This window comes from Trichomycterus rosablanca, chromosome 17, assembly GCF_030014385.1.
Source record: "Trichomycterus rosablanca isolate fTriRos1 chromosome 17, fTriRos1.hap1, whole genome shotgun sequence".
Taxonomy (NCBI): Eukaryota; Metazoa; Chordata; class Actinopteri; order Siluriformes; family Trichomycteridae; genus Trichomycterus; species Trichomycterus rosablanca.
Genome location: NC_086004.1, coordinates 3,909,066 through 3,928,800, shown reverse-complemented (window position 1 = coordinate 3,928,800; position 19,735 = coordinate 3,909,066). Strand labels below are relative to the sequence as shown.

Here is a 19,735-nt window from a genome sequence, read left to right as displayed (position 1 = left end):
CTTTCCTTCTCACAGTCCCAATCCTTTACACCAGCTATAAGGAAGCAGCAGCTTTCATCCACTCCTCAGTACTCGTTTTAAAGATGCACTGCTTTACTGAGTGCTCATCTCTTTGTATTTAATCTAAAAATATTTGTGTCTTACAAAACATGCTAATGCCACAGGTGACACATGCAATGCTGACTGCATGATCAGACACACACAGATGCAGACAGGATGAATTCACAAGTTCACCTGATGGTTGTAATGTCACACGATTCAGATCAGATCATTGAACAGGAGACACGGATAAGAGGATGATAAGAGCAGGTTAGGTGAGGCAATTTGGAGATGTTTGTCTAATGAATAGTGACACACAGGTTGCTGATTGGTTGATGACTGAAGGGGTTCAGATTAAGTGATGATTCAGGGGAACCCAAGGTCATGGCGTAGTTTATGAGAATTAGGTGACAACTAAATGACAACACAGTTGGGGTTATTAGTCATTACACCACCTACATCACATGTAAAGTGGTGCAGATCAAGTGATGGCATGGGAAATGGAACGATGACCCTGGGGCAGAGGAGTGAGATTGGGTAGTTGACAAGAAAGGCAAATCATCTTTTGACACACAGATTGGATAATAATTAATGGGATGGAAAGTAGATGGTGACACAGAATCAGGGTTGAAATTTGTTGATGATAAACTAACAGATTTAATCACATGACCCCTTATTTGCTTCCTTTCTGAGACAAGTTTACAGTCCATGTTTTAACTTTTTTTTTTTCTTTTTTTATTATTCCCCATAGCTATGTCTCTAAAGCCACTGGGTTTAGTAAGATTGACATATTGAACTTTTAGTTCCTGTCTTTGTTGTCCAGTCATGTGTTAGACAGATATTGAGCCAGTCAGTTGCTTCCTTTTTTTACAATAATGGAACACACAGGGCTGATCATTTTCCATTGCAGCTTAGCTCATCACCCTTTATTCTGCTTGATTGTTCCCATTCAGCTTTAATTCAGGAAGACCTGGAGGCAAACAGAAACAGCATTATACTCCTGATTGAAACACTAATGACTATTGGGCTTATGAGTGACTCTGCAGATGAGCACAGTCTGCAAATGGTGATACTTTCCCTGACCTCAACTGAGAATTTTATTTCAGAAATATATCATACATTCTTCTACCTCTGTGTTGTTTTTCTAAGATTCACATATGTTGAGATCCTTAAAGCCAAAGTCTAATAACAGCTTTTACTTAATACTTTTTGAAACAGGTCCAGTTGATTGTGTGAATCAGTTAGTAAATGAATTATTGGTGTATCTGTCACAATTACACAGCTGTCAAGCCAACGAACAGACTAGCTATTGGTGGCCACTTGTCAGTGTGCTCTCAGTGCCAGTCTCAAGCTCAGATAAAATAAAGGAGGGTTGCATCAGGATGGGCATAGTTGTAAAACTGTGCCAAATCATATGCAGACCAGAATGATCCGCTTTGTCGACCCCTAAATATACGAAAGCAGTTGAATGGAAATGTAAATGACCCTGCTGTTTTCCAGGTCATGTTTTATCCAGTGATACAGAAACCAGGTTACATTAAGGTTATTTGCTGGATTTGAATTTAATCAGGCTCTTCATCAGATGTGAATGAATGATGTATTTGTTCTGCTGCAGTCTGATGCAGATGCTTGAATCATGAGAGGTAATAGCAGGCAGCCTGCACCACTGATTCTGTCTGTGCAGTGGCCTTTTAACGCTTGGCTAGTTATATTGTGACCATGCTGAAGTGCTTACTGAAAGGTATAGAAATTTACATCAACACTTAAGTGTAATAAGTTATAGCATTAATGTAAAAAAAATTAAGTTTGCATTTGGGTGCTCTGGTTGCACTGCAGTAAATAATGCTACCACTACCATTGGTATCTAAGGTTCGAATTCTCAGCAGCGTTATCGGCTGGATGGGCATCTACATATTGGCTGTGTTGGAGAGGATATCAGGGGTATGTTACTGTTTCGTGCCCAGTGATTCCAAGGACCTGGATCCAATGTAATTCTCACCAGGATTAAGCGGTGGTAAAAAATATAGTAAAATATCTTCACTGACATTATTCTTTAATGCTCTAATACTGTGATGCTTGCATATGAAATAAAATAAAAAACTAAAATAGGTTCAGGCTTTAAACAGTATCTTTGGTGTCCATATGTTAAATATATGTATGTATAGTTCTCCACACACACAGCCTGGCTTACCTGAGCGGTGTGTGATTTAATGTAATGTTCCATTGGTATTCTTTCAGTGTTCTAGCACTGCAGCTCCGTCACTACAGGACTGATGATTTGCCTTTGGACAAGAGGCTCCGCTATTCACTGTGGGCCACTGGGGTTTGGCAAGCAGGACTCGGATCAATACGCTGTTAGTTACATAAGAGATCAGACGCATGTTCAATATGACCAAGCAATTTCACTCACACACACACACACACACACACACAACTAGATTACATCTTACTTCAAGAACAAACGTCTATCTACCTTGATCAGTTCTGTGTATGAAAGCAACTTATTTTATGCATTTTTACTTCAGAAATAATTCTTACATTTGTATTTGATCCAAATGCATTTGAAGTTAATTAATGCAGCTAAATTAGTATAGGTGCTGGCTGGCTGGCTGGCTGGTATGCAAGCGGCAAAGCTCCAGGATTTTAGGGACCTGGATTGAATCCTAATGTTGGTGACTAGCAGTCAGGAGTACTCTGGTTCATCCACTTCATCCACTTTAAATAATTCTTGGCAAAGTAAAGTAGTGAACAAAGAAATAGATGAATAGGTGTTCTGAGATGAAATAGCACCATGTCCTTCTTTACATCCTGTGTTTCTGTGGATTTCTGCATTTCTGGTTATCAGAAGTGAGTTAACAAATAAATAGTGAATATTATGTATTACAATACAGTTTATTCAGTGCTTAGGGAAACGCAAATAAGGACAGCGTGGTGGCTAGCACAGTCCAGAGTCATTGGGTGAATTGGAGATTGGCCATGATGTTAAAATCCTAATAAATAAATAAAAAATAGAAAAATTCTCAACTTGGATTCAGTCAGGCTCCTGGGTGGTGCAGGGTTCTAATGCACTAGCACACCACTGTGGAGTGTCTCAGCAGCTTCACTGACAAAATGGCTGTGTTTGAGGAAGGGAAGGTTGGACTGGGTGTCTTCCTGCTGCCGCTGCGGTATGCGATCTATTGGACTGGTCTGGTCACCTGTACGAGTTGGTGGAGCTTAGCATGGAGCTTCGCATGGCTTCTGTACGCTATTCTCTGTGTGGGAACCCAACACAGGCAGTTGATTAGCAGACTGGACACGTGTCTGAGGGGGCGTGTGGTGATCCAGCTCTCCTTGATTAGATCAGAAGTTCTGCAAGCAGAAGCAGATTCATTATCAGTAATTGAAAATGACTAGATTGGGAGATAAACAGGAAAAATTGATTCAGTCATTTAACTTCATCAAGTCTTTATCGCAGTTATGTTGTAATTATACGGGCACAGGATGGGTAATGTGTCCTTGTTTATTTTCTATCTAAAACGAAGGGAGAGCTGAGAGTGAGTGACCGTGCTCTGGCTTGCTGCAGGCGCGTGGTATTGCACGCACACACACACACACACACACACGCAGAATCAGTGCTGCTCTTGCAGACTCACCGGCTTCAGACAAGCTCCTGCACCAGCTCCCGTCCACACCATGATATCTCACCTTCAGCAGCGCTGCCAGACAGCCTGTGCTTGATGCACACACTCGCACAAGCGTACAGACGTACGTACGAACACCATCAGCAGCTGTGGAATGGTGTGGGAATGAAGGATGGACCATGTTGCCAGGTCAGTGCAGCTCCTGCTCGTTCATTGCTCTGTATACATCTGCGTGGAAGACTCACCGGGATATTACATGCCTGATTGAGTAACCTGTTTCCGCATTCAGGATCGTACGTTGAGGATTGTTGAGATGCTTAATGTACCCGACCAGCCTTCGGAAAGAGTAGCTTTAGTCATTTTAAGCCTGGATATCACTTGAATTAGTCTGTTTTAATCTTTTTTTATTTCTGAGCCCTTCATCTGGGCAATATGGGCTAGTATGCCACACTGTCCAGGTAAACAAGCTGAGGGCTTTTCCTTCAGGGGTCACCTCTCTTACCTTCATTCTACACACTCTTTCTGTCTGTTTAAGAAGGGGTAATTAATGAGGAATTACCAGTCCTGTATTGTACACTATATGGCCAAAAGTATTTGGACACCTGACCATGAGCTTGTTGGACATCTCATTTCAAAAAGTGTTGAAATAGACTGACCTCTATGTGATCTTTTCAGCTATGTCAGCCACTCTTCAGACAAGACTTCTCACAAGACTTTGAAGTATGTCTGTGGGGATTTGTGCCCATTCAGTCAAAAGAGCATTTGTATGGCTGGGCAGCAGTGTTGATGTTCTAGTTCATTCCAAAGCTGTTCAGTGGGTCTGAGGTCAGGGCTCTGTGCAGAATACTGGAGTTTCTTTGAATTGAGTTTTTCTTTATGTCTTTATAGAGGGGCTCAGTCATGTTGTAACAGGAAAGGCCCTTCCCTAAACTGTTTTTCTTATATAATTGATTTATAACACCTGTTAGAAATTGTTATGGCTGGAACACATTGATTCAAAAATTAGAAGGGGTGTCCCAAAACTTCTGTCCACATAGTGTATATTCTATAAGGGCTGATGGTAACCTAGATGCTGAATAGGCTTCAGATCAAATGTGATATCCTATTTGTGTACATACAAAGTAAATACACAACTAAATGTAATGACCGAAATGACACATATTAATAAGTACAAAACACAAACTCTAAAAATACGCCATCACGTCTTCAACATTTTACTTACAGATTAAGCTCTGTAGGATTTCTGCTCATTACTGTGCATAGGTTAATACCCAGAGCTTTGGTCTTCATATGAAATTGCTACAGGTCTCAGTTGACTCAGGACATCTCAATGTGCAATAAGGCGTTTCATATCTGTTTTAAACGAAATGTTTAAAATAGGTATGAAACACCTTATTGCACAGTGAGAAGTTCATTGCAGAGCTACATGGCATCAGTCCATCTAAACTCTAGATGGAATATCTAGAGTTTAGATGGACTGATGCCATGTAGCTCTGCAATTAATTTCTCACGGTTCAGTAAATGTTCTCGTACCAAAGCATTTACTAATATAACAGAGCCTGTTACTCTATTACTGTTTATTTAGATCTCAATATGTTTCCCTGTACTGAAAAAAGGCATAATGAAATTGTGGGACTGTAGCATTGAGGTTGACCTAGGTTCAGTCCCCAACCCTGGTTTACTGTCTGTGTAAAGATTTGGTGTGCACCTGGGTCAAGGCATGTTCAGGTATTTGGGTTTTCTCTCAGTCTGCTTTACAGATGAAATTTCCACTACTGGTAGATGTTTTTTTTTTATAGAATGAGACCAGTGTATCATTGCCTTGCAAAGACTGATGCCCAGTCCATGATGTATTCCCACTTTCTGCCTCTGTCTCCAGGAAAATCTAACTACATCAGAATGAATTAAAAAACACTTGTACTCTCAAAAAGGAAAAGTGATAAGACACAAGAATGTGTTACCCATGATAAAGGTATTCTTATATAATTAATGTCTCATCCCCAGCACTGGAGCAAAGCAACAAAAACAACATTGATGCACAGCACCGGTGTTACTGGGCTTAATACAAACTACTACTGTGCCAAAAATTCCTCTGCTTTATGTAAGTAAGCATGTAAATAGGGTAAAGGCCAGGTTCACAAGGTGTCTTGCTTTTAAGTAAGTTACTTACACATACATTTTGTACTTTCAATCTCAGAAACCATTTCTGATGACAAAAAGACATTACACAAAACAGAAAATCACTGAACTTCCAGACATTTCCTAAAACATCTTATTTTATGTAGTAAAACAGCTTAAAGTCGATTGTATTTCATTTTTTAGTTTGGTATAGGATCGTCATGTGACAGCTGTAACAAGACCAAAAGGTGCTGCTAAGACAAAATTGATTTGTCTCTAGTACAAAATAGCACGCAGTATAATAGTAAGTATGTAACACTTCCATTAATATGCTTTTACTAATCACTTCATCCTGTTCAGAAAGGGTGCTGTGTGAGCTTGAAACGCAGGAATACACCCTGGAAATGGCTGTTACACCACTGGTGGTATTTCTATTTCGACACACTGTGGATTAGAAAAATGGCGCACAGGTGGCACAGCAGTAAAATACACTAGCCCAATTACAGCTTAGATCTGGGGTTTGAATCACAGCAGTGTTATCGTCTGGTCGAGCGTCCACACAAACATTAATGGCTGAAACCCTGCAATGGATTGGTACCCATTTCTGCCTTGTGCCCAGTGTTTCTTGGTGACACCCTACCTGACCAGTGTAAAGTGATGAAATGATAAAAATGGCAAAAGAATCTGTTAGATGGACTTTAGTAGACGACTTCTGTCTTGGTTTGTTTTGCATATACATCAAACCATGTGGTCTGTATGGTGTACACTTCCTGGCTCAGATAGCATATGATTGGTTAGTATACAGCTTGCATTTTTGTTGATAAGGTACTCGTGTTCCCTCATTATGTTTTCCTACCACCTCTGAAAAAGGTGCTTTGATGAATCTTAATTGCTTCTAGGTAGGAGTTAATGTAAATAAGTGATTAATGCCAGACCACTGTTCCACAGTAGCATTTATTGACTGTTTATTTGTACTGACTTGATATTTACATACAGTTTTGCTGACTCTATGTTTAATTTGCATATTTGTTTCCACAAAACAATCAAGTTTTTCCGGTGTACTGATGTGGAATGCTTAATTGTGTTAGTGTATGTGTGTATAGGTTATACAGGAGTGTGTGTGTGCGTGTGTGTGTGTGTCATACTGCAGTCACAATGCAGAGATTTCCTCCACATCACAAGCCCTTAGTGTAATGCTCACTCAAGGTAGTGGTTATTAAACTGTATTTAGCTTTTATATTTCAGTCTATTCATGTTTGCTGAAGTGAAAATAGACATCAATGTTTGATGAGTGGGAGTTTTTTATTCAGTCTGTTGAGCTCGGCATGAAACTCTCCAATATTAAGTCATCTGCCTATTCTTTTTGCTCAAACTCTCTAGATTATGCTACTGCAAGTGAACTCCAACTGCTGCAACAATGCAGATTTTCCCCACTATAACAGGACTGCCTTGTCTCTTTACACTAATCGCTTCTCTGAAGTATTTCTTTATTATGTTTACATACAGATCTAACAAATATCATTGTCTTGTAAGACTGCAGTTACAATCATGTTTCATCGTTCGTCAAAAAAGGAAGCGCTGCTATGTGTTCCTGTTAACACACCAGATCTGTTTCCGGACTGATAGTGCCACGCTGAGGGTTGTCCTTCATCTCTTTGGATTTGAACTGGCGTGTCCGTTTCACACTGAGAATGACAGACGTTATGCCTAGAGCCGCTCTGATTAGCTAAGCCACAAGTACATTCAATGAGGAGCATCGTTTTTGCACCCAAATTCATTTTATGTGTTTAGTGGGTACGATTTGTGTTCGCAGAGTTCCTTGGGCCCGGTGGGTAGCACTGTCTCCTCACAGCTAGAAGGTTCTTAAATCGATTGGTGTGAAGTTTGCATGTTCTCCCCATGTCTGTGTGGATTTCCTCTGGGAGCTACCGTTTTCTCCAACAGTCCAAAGACATGCAAGTGGGGTGAATTGGAGACACAAAATTGACCGTGATGGTGTTTGACATTGAACTTGAACTGATAAAATATGTTACCTGTAACTACCTGTCCTGTCATACGTAGCGATTACGAGCCTTGTACACATACTACAGGACATATAGTGTACTTTCAATTCAACATTGAGGCAAAATCAGGATATTATACAGATTCCTGAGGGACGGCACAGTGGCTCGGTGGGTAGCACTGTAGCCTCACAGTAAGAAGGTCCTAGGTTTGATTCCCAGGTGAAGTGGTGTGGGTCCTTTCTGCAAGTAAAATGAATTGGAGACAAAATTGTCCATGACTGTGTTTGACATTAAAGACTAACTGATGAATCTTGTATAACGAATAACTACCTGTCCTGTCATCAGACAGCCAACGTGTGTAAAACATTAATATTAATTGATTCTTACTTCTCACCATCTGTTAGTTTCTCATTCAGGCAGCTCCAGATAAAGGCAGTATGGAGACAACACAAACACAACCTTCGTGACTGGCATTATTGGTTTTGACGGGGCTGGTGTGGGCGATAGTGTAGGTGCAATCCAATCTGTGAGGGCGGAGAGGGGTGTAATCTAGAGGGACGTGCAGGTGCACCTCACGTAATTTGATATTTGCCCATCAGATTGAATTGTGCTAAGCCGAATGCACTGACCTGATGGCACTGGTTCAGATATGCTGCAGGCGTGCTAGGAGGCACAGAGGATGGGTCATAAATAAATAAACACATGAACAGGAGAATGATTTGCTGCAATTTTTTTGCATGTAAAGAACAAGCGCTTACTGCCTGCCATATTTGTGTTTTACATTCATTAGAGGAAAGTGCTTCTTCATGCTCATTATGCATACATGCATCCTCATGTGTACACACACATTTCTGCTTTGGATATTTTAAGTGAAGCTCCTTTGTAGATCTTTGGAGAATGACTGGTAAGGTGTATGATCCAAACATCACACCCACAGTAATTTCTGAAGGTAGGAGCATCACAAGGGACATAAGGTGCATGGATGGTGTGTTATTATGCAACATATCACAATATGATGTTATCTGCCAAAACATAATTCAATCTTTTGTTGAGAAGTAGAAAGCACTCGGTCCTGATCAGGGCCATAGTGGGCCCAGGGCCAAATGGAAACACTACAGTAGATAAAATGCAGCATTACACCTTGGGCAGGGTGCCAGTCTATCACACAAACACTGGTTCACCCTTTGCATTGTGGAAGAATCATTTTCCAATTATGCCGATGTGGAAAAAACATGCCAAGCTTGTCAGACCCAGGACCTTGGTGTCCTCACTACCTGCTTGTGTCGCCCTCTGATAAACTATATTACTGTTAGTCTGAATTGAGCTGTTTTGGACAGTGTCACTGCAGAGCCACTTTTGTCGAAGGCAGCTAGTGAGTGTAAAATAAGCAGAAGTGTGTGTCAGTCTTTGTGTCCATCTCCTGTTCCAAACTACACAGCCTGCCAGTACTTATTTACATTAGAATGTCAAGAGAGGACATGTAATACCTACGTGTGTGTGTGTGTGTGTGTGTGTGTGTGTGTGTGTGTGTGTGTGTGTGTGTGTGTGTGTGTGTGTGTGTGTGTGTGTGTGTGTGTGTGAAAGAGAGAGAGAGAGAGAGAGAGAGAGTATAGTACATACAGCATCTGTGACTGAGAGTGAGCTTGTTTAATGGAGCATGTCGGCTGTGTTTAGCACTGTAAGCAGATGACACAAACAGACAGAATTAATTAAAGCATTTCAAATGAATCCTGTTGTTTGTATGCGTGCAAACTTCAGTGTATCAGTGTTTTGAGTTACTCATCACTAGAGGGACATTAGGACTTAATAGCTTTGCTGGGGTTGTGGTGTTTGATAACACTGTCCAAGTGTATTAGTATATCGAGTTGTTTAAGTATAAATGATTATCTTTGTTCATGCATCATGATTTTAAATTGCACACCTCAGACTTTCTGTTTATGCACAGAGACATAAAAAAGGAAATTACTAAGTCAATTGCAGAATAAAGGGTATTGGTACTTTGGGAACAAGTCAATTCTTTGATGTTCTTGACTGTTGCGTAACCGTGTCATTAACAAAAAATATTTTAACACCTTTACCTTTACAAAAATAGATATACATACAATAGATAAGTTAGGTAGGTAGGTAGATGTAATATCTTGTTTTGTTTGCTTTGGCCTGTAGTAAATCTGAAGTATATAAAACATGGAAGTAGAAAACAAACACCTAAACATCCCTGTCAGGACAATTGGTTTTAGAATCTGCAAGTATTTATTCCCAGACATGTGCAACAATATTTACAATAAGCACTGAGCTGCACCTTTATCATCAACTTGTCCACACTTTAATTAGCTGATAAATGACATTTCAGCAAGTCAACCCTAAACATAAACCTAAAATTACTCAAGAATGGATTCTAAAGAAAAGGGTTAATGTAAGTGAAGATCATGGCCTACCGAATTTTTCAACTTTAGTCACTATATGTCACTTATAACCATGGGAATTTGGGATGGCACAGTGACTTGGTGGGTAGCACTGTCGTCTCCGCTCATACCGCTTGCCGCTCTCACATAATGCTGTCTTAACCTGCAAGAAATGCAATGATTAATGAGCAAAGTTCACTGTCTCCTTCCAAATGTCTGAATTCCCAGTGTAGTCCACTTCACAGGGAGCTACTGGGGTGATTGGAATGCACTGCCTGAAACTACTTCGATTTTGGATGTAAAAGTGGCTCATGTTTTGATCATCCGTTTTACTATATTCACTTTATTTACTTTACATCCACCCTAAACTCTTTCATCAGTGCCCACCTCCATCCTGAAATTCTCCTTCATCTTCCTCTCCGTTCAGCTTCTTAATTACGCTGACAGCAGCTGTCCTGCCTCCCTCACAGCTGTGTGAATGAGACTGATTGGATGCATTGTCTTCTGTCTCATTAAAGCAAAGGTCATGCACTGTAAATTCTAATGGACTGGTTATTATGTTAAATGAAGACGATATTTTAATAGGCATGTGGAACCTGAACTCAGCTGTACCTGATCTAACCTTTACCTATGGAAACTCAGATAATCTGAAACCTGAAGGGAATCAAATAATTGAATGGCACTGGACTCATTAAAGAAAACCAGGATAAAGAAACTGAACCGAGTGTGAGAGCTTGAGAAAGAGGAAGGTTAGAGATGAGATGGAAACAGATGAGAAAACGTGAGAGACAGCTGGAAGCAGGCAGGGATGATTTGAATTCGATTGGAATCGGGAATAGGCAGCTACTGGCAACTAAAATGCCGTAATAGGACGTGATCGTGATTAAGAAGCAGCTGTGAGATAGCGGTTCTTGTTGCGCTATGGATACAAGGCATTAGAAAAATATTCAGATAAATTTGCATTAGTGAATTTTATGTTGATCGTGCTGTTATAGTAAAGCTTTTTTAATTGTAATGAATTTGATTTATTTGTAATATTGATCAATTCCCATTTAGAAATCCCCTGCCACTTGCACAAACCCCATTGATCAAGGAGAGCCGGATCATGCTCTCTACGACACGTGTGCCGCTTCTTATCACCTGCCAGTGTAGGTTTCTCACACAGAGCCGTATTGCATGTGGAGATACACGCTAAGCTGATACCCCTTAACTCTCACAGGCACCAAAACCAGTCCCAGATATAGCATATTGCAGGAGGAAGAGACCCCATTCCAATCTCCTTTCCTACCTCAAAGGAAGCCTGTTGTGTTTGTGTGGGTGCTTGACCGGGTCAGTGACCCTACTGAGATTCGAACTTGCGAATTTAAACACTCCACAATGCAGTTTCATGCTAACAAGGCTTTAGGCTTGATTAAGAAAGTTGATCGCTTACAGTTCATTACATCTTCATTGACTAATCAACTTCACCCTCCAAAATCATACAACAGACAAACTGGATCATCTAAGCTGCCTGATGTTTGAGTAAGAGAACAAGTGTGTAATGCGCTGCAATGAACAGACGCCTTGTTTAGGGTGTGTTCCAACCATGCAGTTATAAACTTTAACTTTTCCTCTCTCTCTCTCTCTCTCTCTCTCTCTCTCTCTCTCTCTCTCTCTCTCTCTCTCTCTCTCTCTCTCATTTTCTCTCACACTCTCCTATTCACTCATTATTTAAGCTCAATCTAATAATACTCTATCTCTCAATATCTTTTTCACTTAGTCTCTCTCATTTTCTCGCTTTTTCTTTCTCTTGATCTTCCGCTCTTTCTTGCTCTTGTTTATTTAATCATTCTTTCTCTCTCACTCTCTCTCTTGCTCCTCTTTCACTCATCAATTTCACTCTCTTTGTAATTTCTTTTACTCATTCTCTTTTTTTTTTTTCTTTCACTTGATCTATTTCTCACTTTTTCTTTCATTTATTTGAACTCTCTCTCTTTCTCTCTCGCTCCTTGTTCATTGCTAGTTTTATGTGTTTCTTGGGGCTTTTAATTAGTCTTCACTTGCTAGCAGCAGTAAAGAGCCCCCCTGCAGTAAAAGGAAATTGAAAATGAAAACAGCGCTGCACTGTCATAGTAAGAAAGGTCACAGCTAGCTCTTCCGCCCACCTTCACAACCTGTCAATGCCTTATTACTGTCGTTTTTATTACAGAATAAGAGGTAAAAAGCCACTGAATATGAAGAGGGAATATTGAAGGCTGGTCAGATTCAGCATGCTGCGTTTGGTTTTATTTCTCACTGTTTGCTCTTTCTTTCTTTGTGTGGGAACAAACATAACCTGGAGCGGACACACACAAAAAATAATGTCTGCACGAAGCTCTCAGGTGGTTTTCAGTCATGTTTTTTAATGCATTCTTTCACTCCTGAATGAGGAGCGCTGTGACTAACACAATCCCGACTGGTGTTCATGTGCTGTTAAAAATTCAGAGCCACTTTCCATTCAGACCAGCTTAGAAATGTTTGCATCTGTAACGGATCAGCTGGAGCAGAGAGACACTGTGTTCTCCACTTCTGCCAGTAATGACTCCAGCTCAAGTTACTTTACTTCTCACAACCATTTCAGCTGAGAATCAAATACTTTTTGAATCCTCACACGCTGCGCAGACTGAGAATGAGACGTGTAGGTGTGAAGTGCAGTTTCTGTTCAGGTGGTACAGGTGAAAATACACAGGATTTGCTGCAGAAAAGCTTTTGGGATCTAAAGACTGGGCAAAAATAGTAAAATTTTAAATCCTTCTACTGTTTTTCCTATCTGTTTTTGCATTAGACAGTTATTATTAGTTGTTATTATAATAAGTTCAGTGAAAGGTTTATACAGCTTATGTTTAGCATCATTCAGTCCGTCAATCAAAAGATGCTTTAGTTTTATACTGAAGTTAAAAGGCTAATGTTGCTCTAATTCAAGCTTTTTACTACTAGTTTAGCATCATGCAGACTACTAATTCTAATTACAATGGGCGGCTCTGTGGGTAGCACTGTCGCCTCACAGCAAGAAGGTCCTGGTTTGATTCCCAGGTGTAGCAGTCCGGGTCTGTTATGCGGAGAGTTTGCGTGCTGTTCCCATGCATGCCTGGGTTTCTTCTAATACTAATGAATAAATAAACAAAATTCTGATTACAAAAATTTAAAGCAATACAACAACCAGGGCTGAAAGATCAACTCTGCTTCCAAAAGCATCATTTTTTTGTAGGAGAAAGCTGGTTTTGTGTACGTTGGATTTACACATTTGTTTGGCTTTGCTATGCAGATTTTTTTCAGATTCTCTATGAAAAATACCATGCTAACGTGTGTGTGTGTGTGTGTTCTTGTGTTCAGAGGAGATCAGGCAGAGGTACGGCGAGCTGCCGGGGGAGCTGTTTATCGTGGAGCTGGAGAAAGATCATCAGGGTTTGGGTCTGAGCCTGGCCGGGAATAGAGACCGTTCCTGCATGAGCATCTTCGTGGTGGGCATCAACCCTGGAGGACCTGCCAGTTGCGATAGCCGAATCAGAGTGGGCGATGAATTACTGGAGGTGAGTCCGGGATTAGTGTGTTGGGTTTGGATTCTGTGAGTCTGTGATCTCCACTGATTTTATGTTTCTCTGTGGGTCCCATCATGTTAAATCTGCTCTTATCCAGAGGAGAAAAAGTGAGGCTTTCATCACTGTCATTCACTTTTCTCTATTTCTGTTTCTTGAGAATTGCTGACTCAAAGCCTTGACTTAAACAATGCTGTCCTTCCTATGAGTGAAAAAATGCTGACAGTGAAGTTCTGTCTAGGAGGGTCATTATGGTCACTTTAGTCTTCAAGTACTTTAGTCTACATTTAAATCGTGTACATCACTTTTCAGTTTTTTATCTTCGAATGCTTTTCCAGTTTAAGCAGACAAAGACCACAATGGAAATAAGTCTATGGACTTTTTGTGTTATCCCTGACTGTTTCAGTTTTTTATAGGAGGTATTGTATCTATTTATAAAATATGAAATGGTTCAATAAAATCAAATCAAATCAAAGACGTAGGGTTTTTAAAAATGTGTTATTTCAGTCTCCTACAAGATGACCTTGAAGAGAATCTTCACTACACAGATTTTTTGTGATTATCAGCAGGTTCTTGTGTTTCATCACTTTTTACATTAGAAACTTGTTCTCTCAGTGGTCTGTTTTTACTAATCTATGGGCGGCACTGTGGCTCGGTGGGTAGCCCTGTCGCCTTACAGCAAGAAGGTCCTGTGTTTGATTCCCAGGTGGAACGGTCTGGGTCCTTTCTGTGTGGAGTTTGCATGTTCTCCCTGTGTCTGTGTGGGTTTCCTCCGGGAGCTCCGGTTTCCTCCCTAGTTTAAATTAGATTTTAAACTACACTTAATCCATGTCTGGAAAACCACCCCATAGTGTTACATAGTGTTTCATTCAATGATGCTGCAACAGTAAAATTATTTTTACCCAAAGGAAGACTGTTTCACATGCTTCTTTTAGCGCTTTCCGAATTAGACCTGTTTGACTGGAGTGACCGTACTAGGAGCAGTATGCTTCTGAACACATAACCCTGATAATTTATGATTGGGATGTCAAATTGTGCAGTCTTACTTTTTTAAGAGGATGAAACTTGGGCACTTAACGGTAAAACACGCTAGCTCACCACTGCTGAGATCTCAGCTCTGCTATTGGCCTACACAGACTTGATTGGCTATGTATAAGAAAGGGCTCAAACCCCTGCTGGATGGTTGATGAGGCCTGCACAGAGTCGAGGATTAGAGTGTGACTCTCCATACAAGATCCCTGTGTGAACCTGCCACATGTAGGCTCTTTGGTCAGGGTTTGGGTCTAAAGCAGTAGAGAAAGATATAACCAGGGTAAATGGATATGGCTAAATGGGGATATGGCGAAAAGGGAAAAATGCATAAAATATAATAGTAAAAAGCATATAATAAAACATCTCCTGGTAATTAGTTATAGACCATATTCTAATTCTAACATTTCCTTGTTATTTGAATCTCAGATCAATAACCAGGTGCTTTATGGGAGGAGCCATCAAAATGCATCGGCCATCATCAAGAGCGCTGCATCCAAGGTGAAGCTGGTGCTCCTAAGGTAAGAATCTTTTAAACCTATAGCAAAAAGCGAGCACTGAACATGTGGACTGTTACAATTTCCTGGAATGTTTATTCCTATATTCCTTATTACCTCTAAAATTATGTTTATATTTTTTAAAGTACATGTTTTCTTTTAAATGGTGATGAAATGTTCAGTAATATGCCTTAAAGTGGAGGAGCTCTTGTCTTCATGCCTGATTTATAGCTGTTGTAAATTGGGGCCAGTAAAAAAGCGCTTGCTGGTGACAGCGCCTGGTTGTTTAAATGCTCCACTGTGGCTTTTTGTCTCCTTCACTTTTCTAGTGGCTACGACACCCCAAACCCCCCTGTCCATTAGTTTGGACAGAATATCTGTCAATCATGAACACACACATTTACACGCATTTACATTTAGAGGCCATTTAAAAGAAGTCGGGATGGAGGCATTACTGAAGAAAAAACAAGCAATATAAGAAAATAACTGCATGTACCAGAATCATTCTGCTAAATTTCTTTGGTAATATTCACTTAATGTATTTTTAGGATCAGTGCAGGTAAACAGTGATTTGCTGACGTTTGCGCATGAAGCTGTGCGATCTTTTTGTTCTAAATAACTTCCTCTACACGCATGCATGACACCCTAAATTTTAAGTTCCAGGACTCCTTCTCTCAGCTAAGACTGTGTTGATGGCTGAACCTTAATCCAGTGTCCTCCTTTAAGGCTACCGGAAAGTACATCAATGTTCCTCCCCTTTGTTTTGCTCTCTTTTTTTTTATTTTCTTCTGTTCTTTACTCCCTGGTGAGCTTAACCTGCTTACAACCACTACAACTTGTGTGTAAATCAGAGTAAACTGGGTCATGTCAAATGCAGCTGATGTGTGAATGAGGTCAGGTTTTGATGCTCTGTGACAGTTTTATAAATCAGACGCTGAGCCAGTCCCTTAGATCTGCGCCTGCTTTTGTGCAGAAATAACAGCCAGTGTTTTCAGAAGCTAGAAATAAATGCTGTTCTTGTATTCTGTGTTTAAAAAGCTAGTGTGCAGTCTGAATTACTAGCAAACATTTACTGAAAACTGTGTGGAAAAAAAAACAATACCAACCATTAAGTAACCAACCATTAACGGCATAGTGGCATAATACAATCTTACTTCAAGGTAGATGATATGGGCAATAGATATTTAGGTATTTGGGTGAGCCATGGTATTTATCATAATTTATAGAAATTATGGTCAGTCGATTACCATTTATTAAACCACCAAGAAACTCGCAAAAGAAGAACGATGCATTGTACAATATCAAACCTTCCGTTTTTCAAACAAAACACATATTTTCTTGTGGCATGTTGCACATTTTGCAGTCTTTATTCTAGCTGCAAAGATGTCATTGTCATTGTAAAAATTTCATTGTAACAACAAAATGTATTAGAAATTGACTGACTATTTATTTACTGCCTCTACTACCCTTTAAGGACTTTTTTAACACTGTCCACTGTCACTTTTACTCATAGTAAGAAGTTACTGAATTAATTCATTTTTACCAGTTGTGACTTTTCCCAATTGTTTGTAAGTGTTCATAGAAAACATTTAAACTTTAAACAAGCAACTTTGAAATGCGACCATATACAGTCCAATGAATTAAGGATTAAGGGCCTTACTCATGGGCCCAACAGTGGCAATTTGCCAGTAGTGGGGCTTGAACCAGCAACATTCCTATTGCTAGGTCAGTACCAGAACAGCTAGGCTGCTATGGCTTAAACAAAATCTAGTAATGTATACCATCTTAATCATGCATCGTAAAAATGGCTTAAAGTATGGCAAAAATGTTATTTCAAATGCATTATTTAAAAGAAAGGGCTCATAATACTGCAAACTGTTACCATGGACCTTACAGAGTAGTTACATTACAGTCTGTAGGGAGGCAAAACTGTTAAACAGGTTAAAATCCCTCTCCAGTTTCTCATCACGGATCTGTCAAAAGGTTGAATGAAGAGAAGAATATAGCTACATGATACACACCACTGCCTCAAGGTCAGAGAGCTGTTTCAACAGAACAAATGAGATGATTTAATTTCTCTATTTCAAGTCCTAAGCATTCTCCTTTGCTGGCCTCACCTTGACAAACTCATTACCAATAATTGGGGGCAAACCAATAAGTTAAAGGGCAAACACAACAGCAATGAAAAAAAAACAGTATGAGAGAGGAGAGAGATGATAGTCAGCTGTATTCTTATTCAACAAATGTTAAAACGATCCAGGTTTATTCATTTCTGGTCAATGTACACAATCACTGCTGTGTGATTGTAATCCGCCATATGTACTAACCCCCCACCCCCAAGTATCATAAACAATAAATAAATCAGGTTATGTACACATGGATTATCTTGGCTGATGCACTTGCATTTAGTACGTTTAGAGCCTAAAATGGAGCAAGAACTTAAACTGGACAAGAATTAAAAAGTAATTGTACTTTCCACAAACTTTTTATAAAGACTTAAGGGGTAAAGCAAAGAGTTTTGTCTTACAGGTTAACAAATTACAAAATATTACTATATAAACAACAGCTTGCATCAGCTAACCTCCAACACTATACTGATTATACCAAAATACCCGGACATCACATGTACATACTTACTTACATTCACACAATCCCATATCTTACCAAAAGTATTTAACCTCCTGCATACTCCACCACTGCTAATCTGCAATCACACAAACACTTTTCATTTGCAGTTCTCAAACAGATCTTCTGTATATCAGGTCACATTCAGCAGTTTTTATGTATTTTATCTCTTACAGGAATGAAGATGCAATCAATCAAATGGCAGTTCCACCTTTTCCCTACCAGCCTACCTTCCTTTTATCCAATGAGGTAAATTAGCTTCAAACCTTTTTTAAGATTTAATGCATCTGGGAATTATTTTACAGTATTTGCATTAAATATACTGTATTATTATATACATAATTAAATATTAAATACAGATCACAAAATGCTTTATTGGTTCATAATAATAAATGTGTTTTTCATTCATTTAATCAGAGAAGGAGCTGTTGTGTTGTGTTGCTAAGCTGTGTTGATATAGTGCTTGAATAGTTCAATATGATTCCATTATAATAGCAAGTCCTGTTACCTCAATTATTCCATATATCCTGTGTAGGTAATGTCTAATGTTAAACACAATAACCTTGAGCCTAAAATCTAATTTATTAGGTTATATATTATGATATTGCGTATGTATATTTTACAGGGGTAGAGAAAGGCTAATAAAAAAACAAGGCAAGCCCGCACTTCTACTTTTACGACCAGCTTTACTTGCTCAGATAGCTAAAACATTGCCTCAGAGACTCTAGTTTCTCACCCAGAGCTGTTAAATGCTGTGGATTCATCCATTATCCTGTAACATTGGCATTTCGTAAAGCTATTTATTATTTTGTGCATAATATGTTCTTTAACAAAGAAAGCCCATTAACTTTAGTCGTATTTGGATTTCAGATTCACCAGAGCCTGCCAGAGCCCACTGTACCTGCAGAAAAGCCTCCAGAGTGTCTCCCTGAGCCCCTGCTGAACCAGGTTAGATACGTTTTGTGCCACAATTATGCCGTCAGGATAAAGAAGAACAGTACAAGTCCAATGTTGCAGCTTTTTATTGCTTGTGCTTTGACAACAGAATGATCCTTTAGGGCTAATTATCTGTTTAAACCCAGTTTTAAAGGTACATTTTCTTTCTTGAATGTGCTAAAGCAGATGTCTCCAGCTCTTTATTGTGTGTTTATTTAAGGATCTCTTTAAATAGGTTAAGCACAGTGATTGGTTTGTTTTTGGTCTTTCTGTCATTGGTTTAATCTGTCAGGCCATTCAGAAAATTTGCATTTACACCCAAAACTCTAAAAACACTTACACACTTTCGGTGCTTTCAAATGCTGCTGTGTCCTATATGCAATAGAGTCCTAAACCAAGTTCTTACTGTAGTTATTTAAGCTTGTTGCTTTTATTTCAACCCAGTTTGACTTGTACTTGATCCAGGAGCAGATAAGTGAGGTAATTTCAGAGAGGCTGGAGACTCCAAAGCCCACTGAGAAGATCCTGCAAGAAGGCGAGGCTGCCTGTAAGGTCAGTAAAAAACAATTGGTGAAAATCATAAATAAGGAGAAACTTTTAATTTACAAATTATTGGGTCTTGTACTGGTTTCCCTCCTGATTTCCTTTATTTCCTTTATTATCTGTTGAATTAAATGCAAACAACCTCTTCTAATTACTGGAGATACCCATTACAACACTTTTTTTGCAGAATTGCTCTGATTTAGGCATTAAGATAGCTTTCAGATTAAAACTGACCATTGAAGGTCCTGCCACAGCATCAAAATTGGACTTCCATAAATGTCACTCAGGCAGGAAGAAGCAAAGCACACTCACACATCACACTACCACCACTATGCCTAACTGTAACCTCATGCCAGATGTAAGAGG

The 19,735-nt window shown here is 39.5% G+C and overlaps 1 protein-coding gene across 4 annotated transcripts in view; it reads left to right on the top strand.

The window, feature by feature from the left end:
* Nucleotides 1-19,735, top strand: part of patj (PATJ crumbs cell polarity complex component) — an 88,009-nt gene that overhangs the window by 51,947 nt on the left and 16,327 nt on the right. For all 4 annotated transcript variants that reach the window (XM_063013339.1, XM_063013338.1, XM_063013336.1 and 1 more), the window contains 5 exons: nt 13,537-13,733; nt 15,198-15,289; nt 18,067-18,139; nt 18,761-18,838; nt 19,292-19,378. In XM_063013339.1, coding sequence (XP_062869409.1) covers nt 13,537-13,733; nt 15,198-15,289; nt 18,067-18,139; nt 18,761-18,838; nt 19,292-19,378 — 527 coding nt within the window. The remainder of the gene's footprint in view (nt 1-13,536; nt 13,734-15,197; nt 15,290-18,066; nt 18,140-18,760; nt 18,839-19,291; nt 19,379-19,735) is intronic.